This window comes from Chaetodon trifascialis, chromosome 12 (assembly GCF_039877785.1).
Source record: "Chaetodon trifascialis isolate fChaTrf1 chromosome 12, fChaTrf1.hap1, whole genome shotgun sequence".
Taxonomy (NCBI): Eukaryota; Metazoa; Chordata; class Actinopteri; order Chaetodontiformes; family Chaetodontidae; genus Chaetodon; species Chaetodon trifascialis.
The window spans coordinates 12192590-12215205 of NC_092067.1; the positions used below are offsets into that span (position 1 = coordinate 12192590).

A 22616-nucleotide genomic window follows, 5' to 3' on the forward strand; every position below is an offset into this window, starting at 1 on the left:
CTGAAATGGAAATTTGGCAAATAAAAGCACACACACGTACCAAATGACAAAGCTGTGTTGTGGTGTATGGGCTTTATTGGCATACATACGTATTCCTTACAGTCTCTGCACTTTTAGTGGAATATAAAGATTTAGCCTGAACCTAGTAATGCAACTTTCACACAGACATTTATCAGGGATAGTCACACAGCACTAGTTTACTGCTAAACATCAGCAAAGCACACTCATTCTTGCTATGCCACATGGCATAATAGCAGGCAAAGGTTGAGACCTATGCTGTTTGCAGGTCTAAGGCACTGATTGATATTGTCAAACCTCCCAATTTAGACAGAGAATTTTAACAAATAAACACATTTAACAAACTACTCTCAGCATCACACACACACACACACACACACACACACACACACACACACACACACACACACACACACACACACACACACACACACACACACACAAACAAACAATTGATATGCACCCGGTTATTGATGCGTCTAAGCTACTTTAGCAGACAATGAGGCTAGTCCTTCTGTTAGAGTGATCTTGAAGCACAGGTATAGTGTTGTTGCTGGGTCCAGAGTAATGTTTTACCTGGATAATTTTGTACATCATTCAAATATCAAAACTTTGGTTTTACTATTCACCATGCTGTGTTCAGATCAGGTCTCACCTGGGTGCAGTTGTGCTTCTCCACGATGAAAGATCGACCACAATGTCTTTGTCTCAGCAATGTAAGACAAAGACAGAGACATGTTTAACTGAAGAGCACCAGAGAGACTTGCCAGAGCATAACATGGGAACAAGATTGAGTTCCAACTCAAGCCAATAACATACTGTACACAGAAACAAATGGTTTTGCAGCAAAATAATTACTTTAGCACTAAGATATAAACAAATTTCAAGCTTGTGATAAACTAAAGCCTAAGAAAGCTTGAGAGAAAGAAAGAGAAGTGCATTGGTCAAGTAGTGGCCTACTGTGGCAGTTCAAAATGGCAACAAAATTCACTCATAGCTTTACCCTCTTATCTCAGCTTCTCTAAACAACATCCTAGCGGTGAAAACACATGACAGTGCAGAGACACATGCTGTGCCAAATGTCAAGTGGTCAGCTTTCTCTATACTCCCACTGTTCCCTCATTTCAACAGCTGGATTCTCCAAGCTCCTCACCTCACTACCTTCCATATTCCCAAACAGTGACAACTTCATTGTTTTTCCATAATAACTGTAAAAATATAAAGATTGTAGTAAAAATAGCCCCAGGGCTAGCGTAGAGGCGCAGTAATGCAATCAAATATGACAGTACTGAACACGAGGGAATCCTTTAATACTCTTTGATTGCCCCTGAATCTAACAAACATCAACACAAACACTTAAACCATGTAAAAAAAAAAAAAAAGTATAATAATTAACATAGCAGAGAAACATGAAAAAGTCAGTTTAATAACAAATGGCCACAAGGTAAATCAAGTATGGAGGAAGGGTGATGACGTGCATCCTCTCCTTTATCGTGTCCTTTTTTAGGCCTCCTTTGTGCTGCTCTTCATCTTCTCAACTGTTTCCTGTATTCAAACAATGAAAAGAGTTGTCAGAAAAGTGACATCTAGTGTATCATTTAGCATAATGAGTTAATAATGTGAGGACATATTTGTATAAGCATCTGGAGGTTTTTTTAAATTTTGTTCTGAACATCTTTGGAAGTTCACATATCACTTGAATGCTTTATCCTGTATAAGCAACATTGTATTTTGATGCAAGGTCATCCTGTCTGAATTCTGCATACAGCTGGCCACACCATACTTTGTTTACAGTGGTATTATAAGCTGCCCTTCTGGAGTACAGAGCACATGACGTTGCTGACTCAGCCATGGCCTCAAGCCAGAGCCCTCATTCTATCTTGTGAGCCCCATGCTCTCATACACATATAAACAAGCATCGCATTGTGTTTTAAGTAAGCCAACAGTAATACCAACCCCTGTTTTTAGCATTTCTGTAGCAAAGTGTTTCTATTGTTCTACCTCTTAATAGGCTACGTAATTAGAAGAGTACCTCACTGATTTAGCATCATCGTAACATTGTTGGACTCACAATGCACAGGTCATAAAAACATCGAAATCGATGCAGCAGAACCAGAAATATTCTTCCTCCTTGTGAAAAAGTTGGCACCCTCATTACCCATTGAACGCATCCCTCTTGTGGTTTCCACACCCTCATTAGTGGAAGTTTTCTGAGCGCTCTAACTTTGACTTGGAAGCCACGGAAGTACTTTTTTCAGTGTACGGTAATTTAATATATTGTAATTTTTGTCATATAGTGTTTTTCTTTGTAATGTTCTAATACATATATGGAAAATTCAGATATTCCCAGTGGCCTCATCTTTTGCCTCTGTCATTATGACTTTGTACTTCCTGCATTACGTGACCTGCTTGTTAGCTTGCTAAACTGTTAGCCTTGGTTGCTTCTAGACACCAACAGTAACCTCCATGGTATTGTTGCCTAGCTCACGAGTTCCATTTGGTATGTTATGCTAGTAGCGGCTAATTTAGCCTCAAGTCGCTAGCTTCACGTAGTGATGTTGTTTTCCTTATTCCAGCAGTGAAGTGTAAGCTACTTGACATTCACTAGGAATAACAATCTATAAAGCTTGATGATTCTGAATCATCCACACAAAATCTTGATGACACCCCTCCCTGCTACAATCCATAATAAAAAGAGAAAAGGTTAATGATCATTTGGCACTTTTTTCTGTCATCTGCCTTCTATCATATCCATGCCCATTTCAAAGTTTTATTGAACTAATTTAGAAAACATATCTTTATTTCACATCTTTTGATTTATTGTTTCACTCTTCGAGCCAAAAGTCATAAAACTGTTGATACACTGGCTCACTGAGCTGTGTTAGGTTGGTACACAGTGACATAAAAATTTACACCTACCAATTCCTCTCTGAATTGTTTTGTGCTGGCTGAGCAGTTTGATTTCAAATGCTCTTTGTCCAGAAACACATTGCAAGTCATCAGGGTTATATCCTGAAGGAATCTAAAGGCAGACAATTGGGTTGTGGCTCATGTCAGTGATATCTCATGGACCTTATAACCAAGTGGAATCCTATGAGCTGTGGGCAATGATGGTACTTTGAAGTACGCTAAAAGTTGTGACTGGGTAGACAAGTTCTGAGAGGCACTTTTGGTTTTGATTTATGATGACATTGACATGATTGCTGACATGACATTTTTGTTATTATTTACAGGGGTTTTCAGATTGCAAAGACCAACCTGGTGCTTGTTGAGCTCAGCCACACGAAGGTTCCACTCCTCCTCAGTCATCTCTGCCCCAGCGTCTGTTGACTCATCCACAGCTGCCGTTTTATCTGGACAGATAACAAAATCATTATTAATGTTCAGGGGGCATTTGCCTTAATGTGTAAGTTGAAAAAATAATCAAAAGAATAAATCACCTCTGGTATTTTAACTTACCAGTGCAGGTCATAGCAGTGCAGACCCAGTTGCCGCATGCACAAACACAGCGGTTACACTCTACCTGGGTCTCTGCTCCATCCTCATATGTCTCATCCTCCAAGGCACACTCTGCAGAAAGACATGTGACTAACAATTCAGCCAAGACCACATATAATCGACTGTAGCAGAATGATAACAGAAACAGCACTGCACTGTAATCAATTGCCATGACCAAGATTTGTCAGCATTTCAGAATGCCATGTAATTCATCCAGTATGTTAATTTTAAAATCACATGCCTTTGGCTAATTTCAGCTTACTAATGAACAGTCAGCAAATTTGCCAACACCCATGCTAAGCAGAAAGTCTGAAGTGTCAGAAAAATTCAAGCCATTTCCAAAACCTTTAAGATGTGTTTCATTATCTTACAATGTCCAGGCTTGAAAGTCGCAATACTCATGACCAAAGGAGTTCTGTGTATGTGGTAAGTGTGGAATTTCTAAATACAAAACCACACAAAGCCAGCCAAATGTGTATGTGGGTATGACATTTCAGACTCAAGACCAGTTAATTGAGGAGAGCTGGGGCAATCGGGGACACACGCACACGAGCCATGTTCCAAAACTGGAAAACTCCAGATTTTTGAGTCAATAGTTGGACATAGTGGTTAGGGTTAGGCAGGTATCCAGGAAATGAATGTAATTCTATGTCTCCAAAAGTGTCCTAAGCAAGTTTTGGGGTGTGTGTGTGTGTGTGTGTGTGTGTGCGCGTGCGCGCGTCCTTGAGTCTGGTAAAGCTCCAGGGTTCAGTGCTCCGTAGTGAATGTTTTCTCTCCACTTCCTATGAACTTTATCCCAGATATATCAACATCAGATGACTGTGCAGATTGAAGTGACACCACAAAACGCTGAATAGAGAAGCAACCTGAGGCTCATTATCACAGTTTGCTGGGTGTCAGGACTGTCTGACGAAGCTCATTTCAGTGAATCCATATACCATTTCTACTGGTGTGCGACTTTATGTTACATTATGTCAAAATACACAAATGGTCACTTTAAGCTCACTCTTCTCTGGTGGGTTAAAGCCAGGCTTCAGGCAGTTGAGGAACTCATCAAAGCTCAGCTTCCAGTCGGCATTCTCATCAGAGAGCTCAATGAGGGCATCAACGCACAGGCTCCTGGGAGGCACAAACATACATGCAGAATAAATATTAGCTGCTCTATACAGTGACAGCAGAACATTACAGACAAAAACAAGCACACAGAGGAAATGATAATTGGTTAGAGTGTGACACTCCACAGAGCACAGCTGTTTATGCCAGTGCAGACTCCCACAGGATGCCTTCAGTAAAGTTTGCACTGGCTGCATAGTTTCGATAACTTGCACCTCATACATTAAAATGGCACTGCAGCACATTGATATGCATCTGTATGTGCAAGCATTACCGCAGAAGTAAATGTAAGACTACAGAGGTTTGGTGGGAAGTGAAACTGTGCGAAAACAAGGGAGAATGCACATACTGCTAATACTAATACACACGTAAGCACTGAAATCCACACTCACTGACCTGAGCAGCTTGTTGCTCTCCTGGTCTGCGTAAGACTGCAGCTCCACAACCGACTCATTTTGCTGGATGAATTTGAGCAGCTCTGATGAGTCCAGCTGAGAATCACCGTTGTCATATGACTGCGGAAGCATGGACATGCACAACTTTACATCTTCAGGGGTCACGGTGCATTTTGATCAGTTTGTGTCATGTGCGTGTGTGTACTGAAAATATTAGTCTGAAAGAAATCAGTGGTGTTTTCTGATAGACAGGTCAGTCTGGGCTGTCAGTGAAAGTGCAGTTACAGCCACAGACAATACCAAGAGTGCACCAGTTGCCATGACAAAACCTTCCACAGCTCTGTTGTACCAGCTCTGCTGACAGCATGTACTTATTTTTTTAATATTATATAAAGGGACTGGAGCAGACCTGAACACGAGTATGAACAGTTCTATACATATTGTAATTTTAGGCATACACCTTAATAGAAATACTCACACTGAATTAATCAGTGCCGCTTGTTAATCTTTAAGCTCTGTAACACTGTTGTTGACATAGTTTGGCAGTTATGTTGGTAGACCTTTTCAGATGACTAAAGACCCATTATATGACCACGTGTTTGTGGAGGAGATGAACTGAAAATATGAGATGCGATAGAAAGTAAGTGAGCAGGCAGTAAGTGTGTTCTAAAAAATGTGCAGCATATTTTCAAGATGGGAAAGACCAGACAAATGAATTCTGATGTTCAAACAAACTGTTCAAAGAGGCATCTACTCGTCTGCTTTAATGTCATTCATGTCAGCCCAGAGAGTGGCAGGGGTCCTCCTCTGCAGGACAGAGATCCTCATTAAACTGAATTATGACCATCAGCTGACACACTTGAAAGATCTGTCACATGAATAATTAGACACAGTCTGAGGCGGCTTTAAGGATCAGGGTGGTTGGAGGAGGCCCGCATGGATAAATAATCCGGAGTATTCTGGAAAAAGACTGATGCTGGAGAGATTGTGTACATTAATTGAGACCAAGGTCCATTCTGCAGAGGAGGGAAGCACACCTTGAAGTATTTGAGCAGGACATCAGAGAAGTTGGATCCTTTGACAAACCAGCCGTCTGGGACAACCTCAGTCTGCAGCCACTGGATCACACGACTCCTCAGCTCATTGCGGTCAGCAGCATAGCACACCACTGCAGGGGTGGGAACAGATCCATAGGTCAACAGCATTAGTGCATAATCCAATAGATAAAATACAGCACTCTGCCTTGCAAGCTATTTTACAATTGACTCTGGTCTTTTGTGAATATATCAACCATGTTCATCCTGTCCGTTCCATCATACCATAAAATACTGTTATTCCACAGACATACCAATCTCTATACAAGACCTAGCTTAACCCATCAGTGAACTGCAACCTGAGTTCACACACTGAATTTAAGTGACTAAAGTGTGCATCAATAAAAATAATTAAATTGGGGGGTTTTCTTATCTCACTAAGATTGTAAAGACTTTAAATCCTAAGACCATAAATTTATAAAACAGCACACACAAATACACACACAAACTCACCTGGACTGGCAGCTGCCTGCTCTGTTTTCTTCTCTAAAGGTGATCAAAAAGAGAGAAAGAGTATAACATTTGAGATTTAAAAAAAAAAAAAAATCAATCGATTGAACAGCATTGATTTGATTCAGATAAACGGAAATAAACGTGGCTGTCACTGAGCACTCGGTCAAAGGTCTGTACAAAGGATGATGTGGCATAATTATTTTCTCCGTCTACTTTTTCTGCCACAGCTCTGATCAATGTTCAGCCCGACACAAAGAGTGTGACATCACCAAGTGGGAGCAGTGAAAGCTCACTCAAGACTATAAGATGCAGTGATACATATGTTAAAGCCAGGAGCGCGGGAGACCTTGTGTGGTAAACCATAAACCTGGTCCTCTCATATCAGTTGCACGTGCTAGATCAGAGATCACACACTAATCAGTTCAATAAGCTATAGAGAGTATTATCTGCACTTGCACCAGATGACACTTGACATCAGTTTATCAGGTGAGCTAAATGTCTGGCTTTTTGACTCTCTACCTCATACCTATTATTTCAAAATTTGGCAAGATCTTGACATTCGTGATCTAATACTTTACATTAAATGTGGTCTGATGACAAAGTTTAGTGTCAGTAGAAAGGCATGCAGGGATAATAAATTCATGAGCTTATAATGTATAAGTATATATCTATATATGTATATGTGTGTGCGTGTGTGTGTGTGTGTGTGTGTGTGTGTGTGTGTGTGTGTGTGTTTGTATGTATGTATATGTATATGTGTGTGTGTGTGTGTGTGTGTGTGTGTGTGTGTGTGTGTGTGTGTGTGTGTGTGTGTGTGTATACATATATATGTATATATACACACACACACACACACACACACACACATACATACATATATAGATTTATAGCAGCATAATATATACATATAGTAGCATAAACAGGGTGAAGGGTATTTTTTTAAGCCCTATCTCATCCTGCCAAAGTTACTGAAGGCACAGTAACCGCAGGAAAGTTTCTCAAGTCTTCAACATATCGAGCATCACAGCGTAAAACGTGTTCCAAACATCCCTGTAAAATTGTAGGAATATATTTCTAATCTAGTCTTCCACGCTGTTCAGATATGGCACCTCCTCTAAAAATTTTATTGCCTTTGATAAGAAAATCTTTTGTGTTATTAATGATAACATCAATATTATTATAGTCGTAAGCACACTTGGAGGTATAAACCACTGGGATTGTAAAAGGGATACTGGAAACAGAAGATGACAATACCATTACCAAGGTGACGAGGGAACTTGAAATGTCATTTAAAGCCACCTGCTGAGGACGATTGTGTGATTTGAGTGGAAACTCTGAAACAGCTGCTAATGGACCATGTAGTTATATTTTGTGTCCCTCCTGCTCGTACCCTGGCAGTGTCCATCGTGGGCCACCTGGATCTTTAAGCCAGTCAGGCAAGCATCCCTGTGGAGCTCACAGTGGTTCCTGTAGGTCTTGCCATTGCTGCCACACACTGACCTCTTGTGGGGCTTACAGCTCTGGAAACAGAGAGGGAGAAAATAGAATTAGTGGAAAATTTAATCTCGGGTCAGTCTTTTTTTTTATTTCTTACATTCCAGCTTTGTGTTGAAGTCATGTCGCTTGGTCTCTGCAGAGCCAACACTCACCTCTATGCACAGACAGCTGGGCTCCCCCTTCTCATTCACAGCACACTCTCTGCCGGCCCCACAGAACACATTGGCACACACTTTGCTTTTGCTCTGCAGCTCCTGAAAGACAGGAAACACGTCGTCATTGTTGTTTTAGAAATACTAATGGTTTCTACAGGTTTCACTCACAGGGCGGCGCTGTTCCCCTATTAACAGGCCCATTCGGAAAGAGCTGCGAAGGCGTTGACCAGATTTTAAAAGACACACCAAACATAAATTCTCTATAGGATCCAAATCACACACCCTATTTTCTTTCACATTCAATCATGTTTAATCAACCTGAGCCTCTGTCACAGACCTACAGAGACTGTTTCCTCCTCACTGTACTGACAGTATGGAATCTCCCTTGATGAAATCCAAAAAGGAGCACCGATTTAGCACTTTTCTTTGTTATTCGGCAAGATATGTCAAAAACTACTTCACAGATTTAGGGGAAAGTTCGGCCAAGGGCAGAGGACGAGTGCTTAGCTTCATTTTTGTTGTCATCTAAAGTTGCTTTCTCTTCAAGCGCCTTAACTGTGAAATGTAAAACAGATTTCATCTAATCTTCAACCCCAAATTTGGTACTTTACATACTTGGACAACCACAAATCCAACTATACATGTGGCCTATTTAACTGCTTCTTGAACACATTGTTTAATTTCGGGCCAAATTGAAAAGATGTGTCAAAACTGAGCCATTCTGCAAAGTTTCATGAGATCCCACCTCTCTGTGGTTTCACCTCACTAACATGATAAACAACTTTGTGGTCACTATTCTGACTCACTTGACATTTTGCACACATCATCCCTGCACAAAGTCCTAATACTCTTGGGCGTGATTTGGCTATTCCCCAACACATATGACTGCAATCTCCAAACCAGCGTTATTACTGACAGGATCACTGTGTATTTCATTCAGATCTCGATCAAGATGCAGGGTTTTGTTTTTTTGTTTTTTTTTTTACATTTCTGTGCTTCAAACAACAAAACCTGATTATTATGCTTCCTTATTACTGCCATCCCTGTTCTTTAAAACACCTACCTTATGTTCTCATGTCTACATGTTTATTGAGGTCTCTAGAGACCTACTTATGCTTGCCAGTTGTTGCCATGTCAACGATGGCCAGTCTGTGCTCAAGTGGTGACAGCTGACTACACTTGATTTAAAAAATAATGTAAATGGTGAAGCTGATGTTTTTAGCGTGGATACAAAAAGGCAGTGGTGCAGATTAAAACAGCTGGGACGCTTACAACAGCATTATCTTTGTGTGTATGCGTGCTGTGGGAACACAGAATGAGAACCATTTAAGCAAACAGGATGAGACCTTAGTAGAGTATAGCCAAACTGTCAGCTCTAAAAGCCAAAGTTTCTAATGTTTCTGTGGCAGTTTAACTTTCTAGTATATGTCGTCAGTCTCGTTTTTGCTTGTTGACACTTTCATGCCTTAGTTTCTTATCTTTTCCTTGTTTGTTGTAAAAGATTACCAGCGTGATTGCCAAAAAAATGAGTTCACTGGACCTACAAACCGACCAATCACAGGCCGCCAAGCGGCGCTCCAAGAGCTGTTTTATGAACCTCATTACCTCCTCCTTTCCCTATCTGCTGTGTCTTTATATGTGTGTGTGTGTGTGTGTGTGTGTGTGTGTACAGGGTGTTTCCACATCTGGAGTCTGAGCTGTGTTTTCCTTTGGGCTCATTCCCATGCTCTGTGAAATCTTTTCTCCTCCCTGTTTCTCTAGACTCCCCCCACCCCTTAAGCTGCTGTTTCCTGTAAGAGCGAGACAGAGAGTTGGCCTTCTGTGCACAAATGCACGTGAGTTGGCTTCCAAGCTGCTGTGTGTGTGTTTGTGAGCCCAGGTTCTGGTATGTAGGTTAAAACGAAGCTGGATTCTTCTGACCGAACTCACTAAGCTCACTAATGATAGAATATAACAAGATGGATGCAGGGAGTGGGGGTTGGGGGGGGGGGGGGGGTCACATGCAAACACGGCGGTGTAGCAGCTTTAACCCCAAAGTGCTGAGAGGAGAGGGACTGTAGGGTTTCAGTTCATTTCTATGCATGATTTAAACTTGCACACACACACACACCCTTGCACTCCAAAGTTGAGGTCATGGAAAATCTTCAAAGCAATCCCCGTGGCTTTGAGCATGTTGGACAATTCAGTTTGTTAGACACAGATGGGCCAGGAGCCTGTTGAAACCTGTAGAAACCTCCAATGAGAACATGAATAATGGATGGACTCCTTAAGTAAATCTGGTATAAATGTAGAGCTCTGTCTGTCCACCTCTCTTCTACTAGAACCAGCAGAGGATTCCTGACATTTAGCTAATGAACACAGAGGCACACGGCTCTTTTTTTCAGCTGATTCGAGTGGATTGTTGCTATGGTGAGAACATGTACAGGCTCCTGTTGTGGCAAGATCACAGAAGTGTCAATCAAAAGCGGCAAATGGAACCAAGCCCCATAATGAGATCACAGCAGAGCCTGTTGATCAAATTATATGATTTATGGCACAGACAGCAGAAAAGAATGGACCTTCAACAAACCAGGGAAGTCTGGCTGCCTTATGTGTCATAAATCATGCCTGCATGTAGCCTTCATTGTTGCCATGAACAGGACTGGGTAGAAACACCCTATTGCATGCACAATCATTGAGGACATTTACCTGTCCACCTGTGTCTGGTTTTGATCATAATTCAGGGCATGGTGTTTGGATGGTCATCTTATTTCGCCATATCCTTGCCACTCATTCCTAGACCTACACCAATAAAATTCGCCAAGCTCCTATATTCGCTGATATTAGCTATTAACTCTTAGCTACCAGTATCATGTATTTGTTGCCAAGTTAGAAATTAGCTTTCTTGCTCAGACACATTGATACCACTCTTAGATGTGATCTTGTTTGTTTAGTCTATTTGAAAAAATTGCAAAAAAAATATACAATTTGCAGGTGAACAGTGGGTTGTGTGCTACACTATTTCTTGGCGGAAGCAGTGACTTCCTGGAGTCTCTGCCGGTTGCCTGGTGAACTTACAGTGATGTCATAACTCTTTGAGACATGTTAATGAGTGAGTGTTAGCAGTGCCTCAAGGCAGATTTCGTTATCTTTCATCAGAGCTAGACCAGCTGTTTCCACTCACTTTCCAGCCATATGCTAAGCTAAGCTAAGCTAACCTAAGCTAATCAGCCACTGGTGGTAGCTTATGTACTGTACACAGTCATGAGTGGAATCAATCTTTTCATCTACCTCTTAGCAAGTAAGTGAATACATGTATTTACCAAAACGTCAAACCAGTTTTAAGACATCATTTCATTGTAGCATCTAGATCATGATTGTTGCATCGGTTACCACTGTATCTTTGTGTTTTTACTATTCAACTCCATTTGAGAGCATTCATGCACACATAGCAGAAAAACTGAATAAGGTGTCTAAACACCCAATATCCCATTTTCTATCACAGTAATAGCGGTTATTTCAGAAACCAAGATATGATGTTTACATGCAAAAACACAGGATTCTCCACAAACGCCTCCATAACTGGCACACTAGTGCATGTGAACATACTCATTAACCCAACCACCATCAGTGCAGACATAGAAAAAATGTACAAATGGCAACACAAACAAAGACAAACACACCCGCTGTGGGTGTCCTACTTAAATGACATAAATTTTTCATTGCAGCAACAAATGCTGCCTTATTTTCCATCTCTCCCATTTAAAAACAATCAAAGGAGCTGGAGCTCTGATGAGTGACTAGTGAATCATAGTAGACTAAGCAGAGCCTTTCATACCACAAGTGGCCTCTAGCATTAAACTGATTGCATATATACACACAATCCAAAGTTCATTTTTCCTCAATTCCTGCCCTTCCTCTTCCATTTTTTCCACTTTAATATTTTTGTCAGGAGGTTAATATTATTTAAAGGTTTTAAGAAGATTAAAAGATTTTAGTGATATCTCTCAAAACCCTCAGTGCTTTATCTTCATCTTCAAGTCTACTTTCATTTCTCTCTGTCTTGTCTTATTCCCAGTGCCATGCCCTTTTACGGGTGCAAGAGACACGCCAGTGAGTCGAGACCAGCTTTGCAGAGTTAGATGGAAGTCTGAGGAGAAACCTAAGTGAGCAGAGAGATGAAGAAAAAGTGGAGGAAGCTGTGCAGTAAGTCTGACTATTAAAACACAGGTAAATGGTGAAGACACAAGAGGAGAGGCGGGGATGTGAATTTCTCCCCTGCTATGTGTTGAATGGCTCCATGCTGAGGCAGACTGGAGTTAAAGGGCAATGTATTCTCACTTCAGAGAAAAAAGTCTCTTTTATTTTCCACTGCCGATAAGGATCTAGGCAGTACAACAGCAACAAGGCAAAATCTGTACTCACTACCACATAAAAAACGCATTAGAACATCGTTCTCCACGTCTTTCTGCATCTGTCGATACACATAACAGTATGAGTAATGGAGCCTATCCGCCTTCAACTGCATGTTTTGCGCATATGTGTGTTTGTGTACGTGTGCATCTCGGTGATGCTCCATTGATCTAGCAGGCCAATCAATGCCTTTCCCCTGTGGGTGTCACTTTACAGCCACCGTGGATTCTATTCCCACAATGCACCATGCCTCTCATTAGCATAGAAAACATTGATTTACCGACCGTAAACACCCTGTCCTGAATATGTCGACAGTGACAAACAGCATAATGGAGGTCACTCAAGAAAATAAACGTATTAGATATTGCATATGTATTGCAATATTCTGTTAATGAATTATACCAGTTTAATCACCTTGATCAGTTTATTGGGCACACAGAGATTCATTTAATGCAGTCCAATACGACAACCCGACATGAAATCCTTCTCACATTTAGCTTTTGTTGAGACTGTCTTAGAGAGATGTTGATTCAGCACGATAATCACTGTGGGGGTTGCGCTTTATGGAGCTGTTGAATCGTTCTGAATTACAAAAAGGTGAAAGGTGATTCAGCTCGTTTTATGTCAACATCTCTATGATGTAGCTAGATGTACTGAGTAAGCTGCAACCTTGACAAAACATTTTCCTCTTTGCCCCGAAGTACTTTTATGAATAAGATATTATGCTATTTAACAATTTGCAATATGAAAACAAAATCATTCCTGATGATTGCATGACAATAAAAGGTTGTTTCTGCTCATTTTGTTCACTAGAATAGTGTTTTCAGGTGTGGTTTTATTCTTTGACCTCCTTCTCAATCAGATTTATCAAAGCAAAAACTGTAAAAATCCAAAACATCAAAAACAATGACTGCTGAATTAAGAAAAAGAAAACGGGTAAATCATTGAAACTAAAAACTGCTCAGATGTTTTATTTGGTCACTTAACCCCAAAACACACAGTTATTCATCAAAGAAATTATATTTCAGAACCCATTAGGGAGCTATAACAATGATACAGACACGAACAGATGAGGCAGTCAATTCTAGGCAGACATTAAAGACCCCAACTGTGTCCTGAAGGCAACAATTTGTCTCCATTTAGAGACTTCTGAGCTGGCGTATATAATTAGCAAAACTTAAACTTTGTGCTTAAAACAGAAGTGTAATACTGAACATTGTACTGCATAGGGTGGACTATACAACTGTTGGGGCAGAATGTACATATGAAGGCATGAAAGCAAGAGTTTTTACATCTTTGTGATTGAATATCTTTGGGTTGTGGACAAAACAAGACATCTGAGAACTTCATCTTAGGCTTTAGGAGACACCGATCAACATTTTTCACCATTGTTTTGACACTGACTAAACAACTCATCAATGAATCAAGAAAACAGATTAATTGACACTGAAAATAATCATTAGTTGCAATCCTAGTTGTGTGCAGTATGTGCAGAGTATATTCATGTATAAACATGCTGTATTTTCCTTTTGAAGGCTAATGTTGTTTCCTTCTTACCAACAGTGACTCCATTCCCTACATCATGTACTTCACCACCGCCAACAGAGAGTCTCAGACTGACAGATGGATGGCCAAATGCGCACACAGCAAGGCAACTCTACCCTCACAACCTCAAAAAGCAGCCCAGCACTTCACAAGCCTGTTTCTAATTACACTGAGGTAAAATAGTGGGGGGGGGAGTTGAAGGGGAGGGATGTAGACAAGAGACAGGATCAGGAGGCAGGGGTTACATTCCTGAGCTATGTTGTGCCTCAGCTGGGGTCCAACAGAGTTCGTCTTGAGCCAAAATCTCCTCAGTATTTAGGTCAGAGAGGTGCCCCTGCTCTCCCCCCTCTCCAGCATTTCCCGCTTTCCTCCTGTGTTGTCTCTCCGGCTCCGGATTGTCCAATGCTTGTCAGCTTTCATGAGACGTGGGCTCAGCGCCAGGAGCGAGAGGGACAGGGAGGACTCAAACCGAACAGCTCGTGTCCTTCTATCCACAAAGACCTCCCTCCCATGTCTCTTTCCCTCTAACCGGGCCTTACCAGAAGAGAAGTGGAGCGCAGCCAAAGAAGAGCGAGAAGCGCTCTTACTCCACGCACTGTACGCTAATCATGAACCAGTTTCCTCCTTTAAGGAAATTATTTCACAGGGGAGAAACATAACAAACCATCATCAGCCATGGTTGTGAATCATTACAGTAAGCTCTCGCACTTGCCCTCAATAATTAAAGTGCATCCATTCTTTCCTTCATTCTGAATCTATTCAGCTGTATCTTCATACATATCGAAACAGGTTCGGTCACATTTCTTCTGCACTTGACAGCCTCTTGAGATCAGACATACAGTAAAGCCTCCACTGAGAAACACTACCGACACACTCCCTCTGAGCTGAGATGCCTGGTTTGTATTTCTTGGATTTACATGAGAATGAGAACGAGTTGATAGTGGGACTGGCAGTGTCCTTGGAAAAATGAGGCCAAAGTAAGACTAATTTGAGTGTTGTAAAGATATGAGCTCTTTGTAAGAGCTCTGTGGGTGGTCTCGAACGCTCTCTGAGGGGCCGAGTCTGAGATTAAACCTGCAGAAACAAAAAGGACCCGTGGTAACGACCAGTTTACACTGAACTGCCTGTTATTCTTCTCTCTCCTCTTCTGTTTCTTATTCAGCGTGAAAGGAATGCACCAACGGACACGATGATGTCACCCCAGTCTGCTGCCTCTTATTTTACACCCACCAGGCCCGTCAAGAGCTGAAATCTAACAACTACACCCAAAAAGAAACAACAAGAAGAAATAAAATGGAATGCAGACAGAAAGAAAGAAAGAAAGAAAGAAAGAAAGAAAGAAAGAAAGAAAGAAAGAAAGAAAGAAAGAAAGAAAGAAAGAAAGAAAGAAAGAAAGATGCAGAGAAAGTCACAGAGAGAAAGCGAGAGCCTAAAGAAAGGCAGGAAATAAGTCACAGTCTGGGCAGAGCCACATCTGCTAGCAGTTAAAAACGTCACCAGAGGACATAAAATGCCATGAACACAGCACCACCCCTCCCCTCCCTGTGCACCCTGTTGACACACTGCTGGGACAAAAGTGTCCCCACCACCTGACCCACATCAATCCCATACAGAACCATTCCACCTTTATCCATCCAGCCCTCTACACTACATGTCTGTCCTGTCATCCTCTTCTTCATAAAGTCCTGATTTTGTCATCTCTTTCAGCATCAATGTCTGTCTTTCTCTTATTCTTGATCCAACAATTCTCCCCAAAGCTTTTCCTCCCTTTTTCTCTTCATCCACTTTGCCACCTTCCTCTTCCCCTCTTCCCTCTCTCCCACCCCCTGCTCTGTTCTGGGCATTTTTCCACTGCCAGGACAGGAGGGAGGAAGGGGGGGGGGGGGGGGGGGGGGGGCATGCAGGCCAGGAGATTGAGTAGAGTCCCTGCCCTCTTCTCTGCTCCCTCTTTGAGGCCAGTATTGGGGCTGAGGGCTGGAACATGTTTGTAGAAGGAAAAGGGCCCATTTACAGAGTGGAGGATATGTTCAGTGTGTGCAGCCATTAAAAATCTGTCAGTGGCATCAAGATGATACATACATACAGCTTCAAATGGGACACAGACCAGGTCTCATAAGCTCTAAATAGGCATGTTTATATCTTATTTTTCCTCACAGTTCATCAAAGACCTGTCAGATTTCTGCCTTTCATGTCAGTCAGGATTCAAGCTGAGCTAAAACGTTTAGCCAATTAGCTGATGACAGAAAATCTGCAACTACTTTTAGAACTGTAATTCAAGCAAAAAGAGGTTGTCAAGCGAGAGGGTTTGTTGCTTTTCATTGTCGTGTATGACAGTAAACTGAACATATTTGGGTTTTGGACAGTTGGTCAGATAACAAGCTAATTGAAGATGCAATCTCAGGCTGTGGGAGCCGGAAAATAATGGGATTTTTTTTTTCTTTGCAATTTTTGACATCTATAAACAAAAAGACTAATCGATAAATCAAGACAAAAATCAGCAGATTCATTGATGATGAAACCCTTAATTCAGTGTCTTTTGATCACAACTTTTGATTTTACGGGCAAATCATTCATTCATTCTTCTTCTTCTTCTGTATTTGATGTTCAGCTTTATATCTTTTCTTTTACACTTTCTCACTTCAATACACACTAAAGCAACAATGTAATAAATAACGAAATAACTTCATCTGAGAGAATGACATTGATATGTGGTTGAAAAGCTAGTAAGTGGACCTTTGAACTTAGACTACTGCGCATCAAATATATTGTTACCAAAGGTCAAGAATGAACGAATAAAATGGCTTGAAGGGGACAGCCTGTTAATTCAGTGTTGTGAACAGATGCTCTCAGAGGACCTGTGCTGAACATGCTTTTCCCAACAACACTCTGACCCCTGCCGAAACACCAAACCTGCTGACATGTAATATCCCCATTTCAAGTCATCTACACAAGACACAGGTAAGGGACACAGACTGGTCAGTGCTTCACATAAACCCTGTGATGCATTTGTTTATTTTATTCAGGGAATACATTAAAACCTGATCCTGGACTTTAAAAATTAAAAAGTAAGTGATTATTAATCAATCTGCAGATAATTTTCTTGATTATTTTAGAGACGTCTAATATGACAGAAAATAGCAAAAAAAAAAACAAAAAAAACATCCATCACAGTTACCTAAAGCCCAAAGTGATGTCAACCTGCTTGTTTTTTCTGACTGACTCTTGACTTACTGGATACTTTACAGACAAACCTTCTGCTTATTTAGCTTTAGCATACAGTAGCTTTTGAAATAAGATGCATTGTCATAGATTCAACTACCCAACAGTATGTAGAGAAGTTATTGCTAGCTGCACCTCGACAACAGTAGCACTACTTACACATTCATGTATCAATAACAATAATCCAATATTATAATAACTACTTTTAATTACTACTTTTAGTGCATCTTGCTAATAATACCTATGTACTGAAGAAATAATGCAATACAATGCAAGGCTCTCACTTATCCATCCATCCATCTCCTATACCCAACTATCCCTTTCAGGATTGCGGGGGGGCTGGAGCCTATCCCAGCTGTCGACGGGCGAGAGGTGGGCTACACCCAGGACTGGTCGCCAGTCGATCGCATACAAACATTCACGCTCACACTCATACCTAAGGACAATCTTAGAGTCACCAACCTAATGAGCATGTTTTTGGTCTGTGGGAGGAAGCCGGAGTGCCCGGAGAGAACCCACGCAAGCACGGGAAGAACATGCAAACTTTGCGCAGAAATGCCCTGCCTGACCAGGGGATCAAACCGGTGACCTTCTTGCTGTGAAGCACGCGCGCTACCTGCTGCGCTACCTGCTGCGCCACCGTGCCACCCTGCTCTCACTTACAGCATTTTTACATTGTGATATTGCGACTTTTATTTGAAGCTGGAGTGCAGAGCTTCTGTCTCCCCCTACTGGTAGTGAGAGTCATTGCACAAACACTGTTGATGTGCTTGTGACACCATAGCCTTTGCCATACTACACTAATTGCTGTAGCCAACTCAACTCAATCTTTGTTGGCTAGAACGCATCCCTACGGTGCACCAGTGAGCAAATGTCTCCACAGACACCAGATTTAAAAACTCTGGTTTACTGCAAAACACAAGGAGACAAACCTGCCGCTGATGGGCTTAATGAGCTTTGCGTGAGCTTGTTTGACAAGGGCTTGAATGATATTCATTTCTATAAGCAAGAAAAGCAGCAAATCCTCACAATTTGGAGGCAGAAACAAAGAAATTTTTAGCTTGAAAAATCACTTTAACGATGAATCATTATCATCATAGTTGCCTTTTGTTTTCCTGCCAATGGACCGATTGTTTTAGCTCCTAAAAAAGAGACACTAAAATGGTACCCAGCATTATCAAATCACTCCCAAACTGAAACAGTATACCAAGTAGTTGTTTCGTTGCTCTAAAAGTGTGTTCTGTGGATTGGTGAACATTGGCGGATGGGCAATGCAACACACAGAACAATAACAATAACTGCATAAAACAAATCTCAGATCGCAGACGTCACAAGACAATTACATTTGTTAGATAAACCGCTTCACGGTTTAAAACGGTGTAAATGGCCACTTTTACGCTGCAGCAGTTGTCAAGGCTTTCTGGTTAATGGTGGTAGAACTGAACAATTATAACCGGAGAGAACAATGGCAGCCAGTTAATCACTCATCCCAAAGTGCCTCCATTCTCACCAAGCAGGCTGCATTTCAGACGCAGGGCCTGATCTCAAGGTAAACCTACACAGGCCGCTGGATGCAGGACGATCTCCATATTCAGTTGTTTTTATGTGCCAGTTTTATCTCCCTTGAAATTGTCCTTGAAATTCAAACAATTTTTCAACATGTCACACTAATGATGTTGATTTATCACCTTTGACTGTGAGCTAAAAAGTGGAAAACAAAGGGAAATTGTCGCCCTTTATAACCTGCATTCGAGATGCATCGCTGAGTCCTCGTCTCCCGAGCGAACTGATTCGAGCCTCGCCACCTATATGTACGCTTAACTTTTAGCATGCATGAGTAAGTTAGTGTGTTACATATTCATTATCTTTTACTCACAAGCCCTTTGAGTAGACTTTAGTGCTGCTCCTTGTCATTTCTGTGCCTGTGTGTGTGTGTGTGTGTGTGTGTTAACTCATGTGTGTAGTGCCTTTGAGTGCAGCGTGCCGGTAATGATAAGACACCAGTACAGCTGCTAAGCTAAATGAGGACTCCTTTTATGCCAAGCCAAGAGTGAAGAGAACACACTGCAGGGACATGAAACACAGCACACCCCCCTCGTTCTATCTCTCTACCCCCTCACTACACCGCCAAGTCTTACCTCACCCCCCAATCTTCCCTGCTATAATTGCATGACTGTGGCTCCATCTCCTTTCTGTTTTACATCACTCTATCTCGCCGTCCTCCACCATCCCTGCGCAGGATCATGACTGCATGTTGGGCTACAGTTAATTAGAGCAGGCTGATACAGGCAGAGGACACAGCGTCCCCTCATGCTCGCGTTCCCTACACCTGGGCAGATATTTTTAGCCCACCTTGGATGAGAGAGAACAGGCATCAACATGGCAACATGGCAGGGTGCCTGAGAGGCTATGGCTCAATCAGTCTGCTCCAAATCCAGGGCATCAGCAAGGGAACCAGCTTCTTCTTCTTGACTTCTTCTTCATCCCTTCAACCTGTCTTCTTTATCCACTCAACTCTTGGACTGTGAGAGCAGAGCTTGTGTGCTCGCCTTGTTGGACTCATTTTCTTGATGTCTGTATTTTTCAAGGTCCAGAGCCAGTTCAGATAACCAAATTAACCACTGTGTCATTCCACCCTGTCACGACGGACGATGCTGGATAACACAATAACACTGCATGCCTTAAAAACAGAAACATAAACACTCCTCTCTCTCTGTTTATATGCAAGAGTGTGTGCACATGTCCCCCGAGGCTGCAAACTCTTATGGCTTTCACTATACTTGCATCTTGCCCTCCTTAGCATACCAAGCTCCCGGTACGTTTGAGTAAGACGCCAACATTTTATTCACAAGATGCATATCTCGTTTCCAGCCAGCACACACACAAACACACAGTTATCCACACAGAGTGCCGAGCCTGGCCACCCTGCCACACCACATCTCTGAGTTGCTTGTCTTCAGACGCTGCAATCTCTCACCTCAGGAAGCACAAAGGCATCGTCCTTCATAATAAATCAGGAGTTAGTGTCCAGATTTTAATACCCTGCCTTCATGCCAGAGAATAAACACAATTCACACGCAAAGTGTTTTCATCAGTCTTTACAGCTCTTTCATGTTGTGTGTACAGAACATCTAATGCACATCCCCTGAAATTAACTTGTATGCACAGCCTGCAGGCTCATCAGATCGACTCCTGCGATAGCTTTGCTGCAACTTGTTGACCTCCTTCAGACAGCACACTGGAATGCCAGTTCAGGCCCTTCCCACGGCCAGTCAACAGGCCGTATATTATCAGCGTAATTACCTTTGGAGAATAGATGTCTTTCTAATGCCTCCCCATTAACTTGGTGGGTACAGACTCTGCTGTGTGCTGTGCCTTCACCATACCATAGCTCACAAATCACAGCCATGAATCCAATAAAGGAGCACACAATGGAACATTTTCCAGCCAGCGGGCAAAGGTAGGGACGACAGGAGAAGGTCAGGGGGGGATGGGGCCCGCATGTCGGGCCATGAGTAATGTCGTGGCAGTTGAGGCTGTAATGGCCATCTGCGTGAAGCAATAAGGATAGACCAGGCAGCAGACAATTGGTTTATCTTGTGTTTCACATTTGACGTAGCTGTAAGTGTTTGAAAAATCTATCCTCTAATTAGGCTGCAGCTATTTTCTCACCGTGCAACTGTTGTGCAGGTCAACAAATGAGTCAACACAAAGCCAGGTGTTCAACAGCTGTGAGGGTACAGAGCCATCAACCACCACCTGGTGTGTGTGTGTGTGTGTGTGTGTGTGTGTGTGTGTGTGTGTGTGTGTGTGTGTGTGTGTGTGTGTGTGTGTGTGTGTGTGTGTGTGTGTTGCTGTTTCTAAAATGAATGGATTAACATTTTGCTTGAAGTTTGCTTCCTCACCAAGAGTCAGATGAGAATATTGGAGGTGGTCTCCCTGTGTGCCATCAGGCCACCAGTCTTTAACAGCCCATTATCTTTGTGTTTACTCAGAGGTTGGACTACTTAGCGCTGCAGTGCGAGACCCATAAGGTGAGTATTCTCACAACCCTTGAGTACACACTCTCTTGACTGACCACCCAAACATGTTGTTTGTATGCCATTAGAGCAGCTGCCAGTTGGCAGAGTGTTTTGCACCCGGAGCATCTTACACTATTGATGATGAGGGGCCATCAAACCCCAAGGCAGGGGGCTTTGTGAGATATACACAAACACTAGCCCTCCCATCTTTGCTTTTCACAGCTGTCTGTCACTCTTGTGTCATTCTGGTCCTCTGCTGACTTCACGACTCAAAAAAAAAAAAAAAAAGGCCAAAGAAAGAAAGAAAGAAAATTGCACATATCAAAGCACATTATGTGTGCAATGATTTTTAGGATTAAGAATGATGTCCCTATTGAAGAAAACTGCTCCAGTGGCAATTTAGTTCAACTGTGAGCCTCACTGTCTCCACAATGAAGCTCATAATTGTGCTAAAAATAAAGGCATAATTGGTTCTTCTTAAAAGGATAAACATTATAACAAGCTATATGCAGAGTACAGTTTAGAAAACACAGCTTTAAATGACTAGTTTTCCCCACAGCACCGTGTTGTGTTGGATATCAGAGTGACTCAGACCCTTTCCAGATGTTTTCTAGCTCATCTGTGAACAAAGCTGCTGTGTTCATGTGAGTCCAGGCGGACAGCTTGGTGCTGGGAGGTTACACAGCGTTTACTAACTTAGTCTACAGATGGAAAACAGCATTAGATAAACATCTGAAACCCAACAAAGAAAACAATTTGAGTTTTTCTAAGCCAAACTTACCTCGGCGTTACAGACAGCCGCGGCCAGCAGAAGGAGCGCAGCGACCCTTCGCGACATCTGGACAGAGAAGGAGAAAAAGTAAGAATCAAGCGGAGATAGACACACCAGCTCCTCAGCAGGCTGAGAAAACTTAAGGTGAGAGGCTACTTTTAATGTTCTGCGTTACCATTTTGGAAAGAAGGAGAGAAAGCTGCTCCGCTCGGAGGTGCTGGGAGGAGGGTAGTTGGTCTGGATTTTTGTTGGGACGGAGGCGAGCAGGAGGTCCGCGATCTGAAGAAATCTGAGGAGCGCTGAGGAATTCGTGCCAGTCCGTCAGTCTCTCCTCCTCCTCTCTCTCCGCCGTGGCCAATGAAAACGTCGGGAGTCCTCCGAGGACGTACACAGAGGAGTAGAGGAGGGGGAGGAACCGACGAAAGTGTGTGTATGTGTGGTGT

General features: G+C 42.2%; 1 protein-coding gene across 1 annotated transcript; it reads right to left on the reverse strand.

Annotated features, from left to right (window-relative positions):
- Positions 1–57: 57 nt before the first annotated feature.
- Positions 58–22526, reverse strand: LOC139340532 (follistatin-related protein 1-like). Its single transcript, XM_070976399.1, has 11 exons — positions 22349–22526; positions 22183–22239; positions 8221–8322; positions 7962–8091; positions 6572–6604; positions 6062–6192; positions 5026–5144; positions 4523–4635; positions 3478–3588; positions 3277–3371; positions 58–1563 (listed from the first exon to the last, which is right to left on the reverse strand). Exons 1-11 carry the CDS (start codon positions 22349–22351, stop codon positions 1522–1524), a joined length of 936 nt encoding a protein of 311 aa, XP_070832500.1. The 5' UTR covers positions 22352–22526; the 3' UTR covers positions 58–1521.
- Between the last annotated feature and the right edge of the window lie 90 nt (positions 22527–22616).

Bases quoted from the DNA above. Each gene is read 5' to 3' on its own strand.
- LOC139340532 (XM_070976399.1), bottom strand. The intron at 6,605-7,961 runs GTACGAGCAGGA...GATCACCTTTAG, and splicing joins CCACGATGGACACTGCCAGG to AGAAGAAAACAGAGCAGGCA. The intron at 6,193-6,571 runs GTGAGTTTGTGT...CCACCCCTGCAG, and splicing joins GCAGGCAGCTGCCAGTCCAG to TGGTGTGCTATGCTGCTGAC.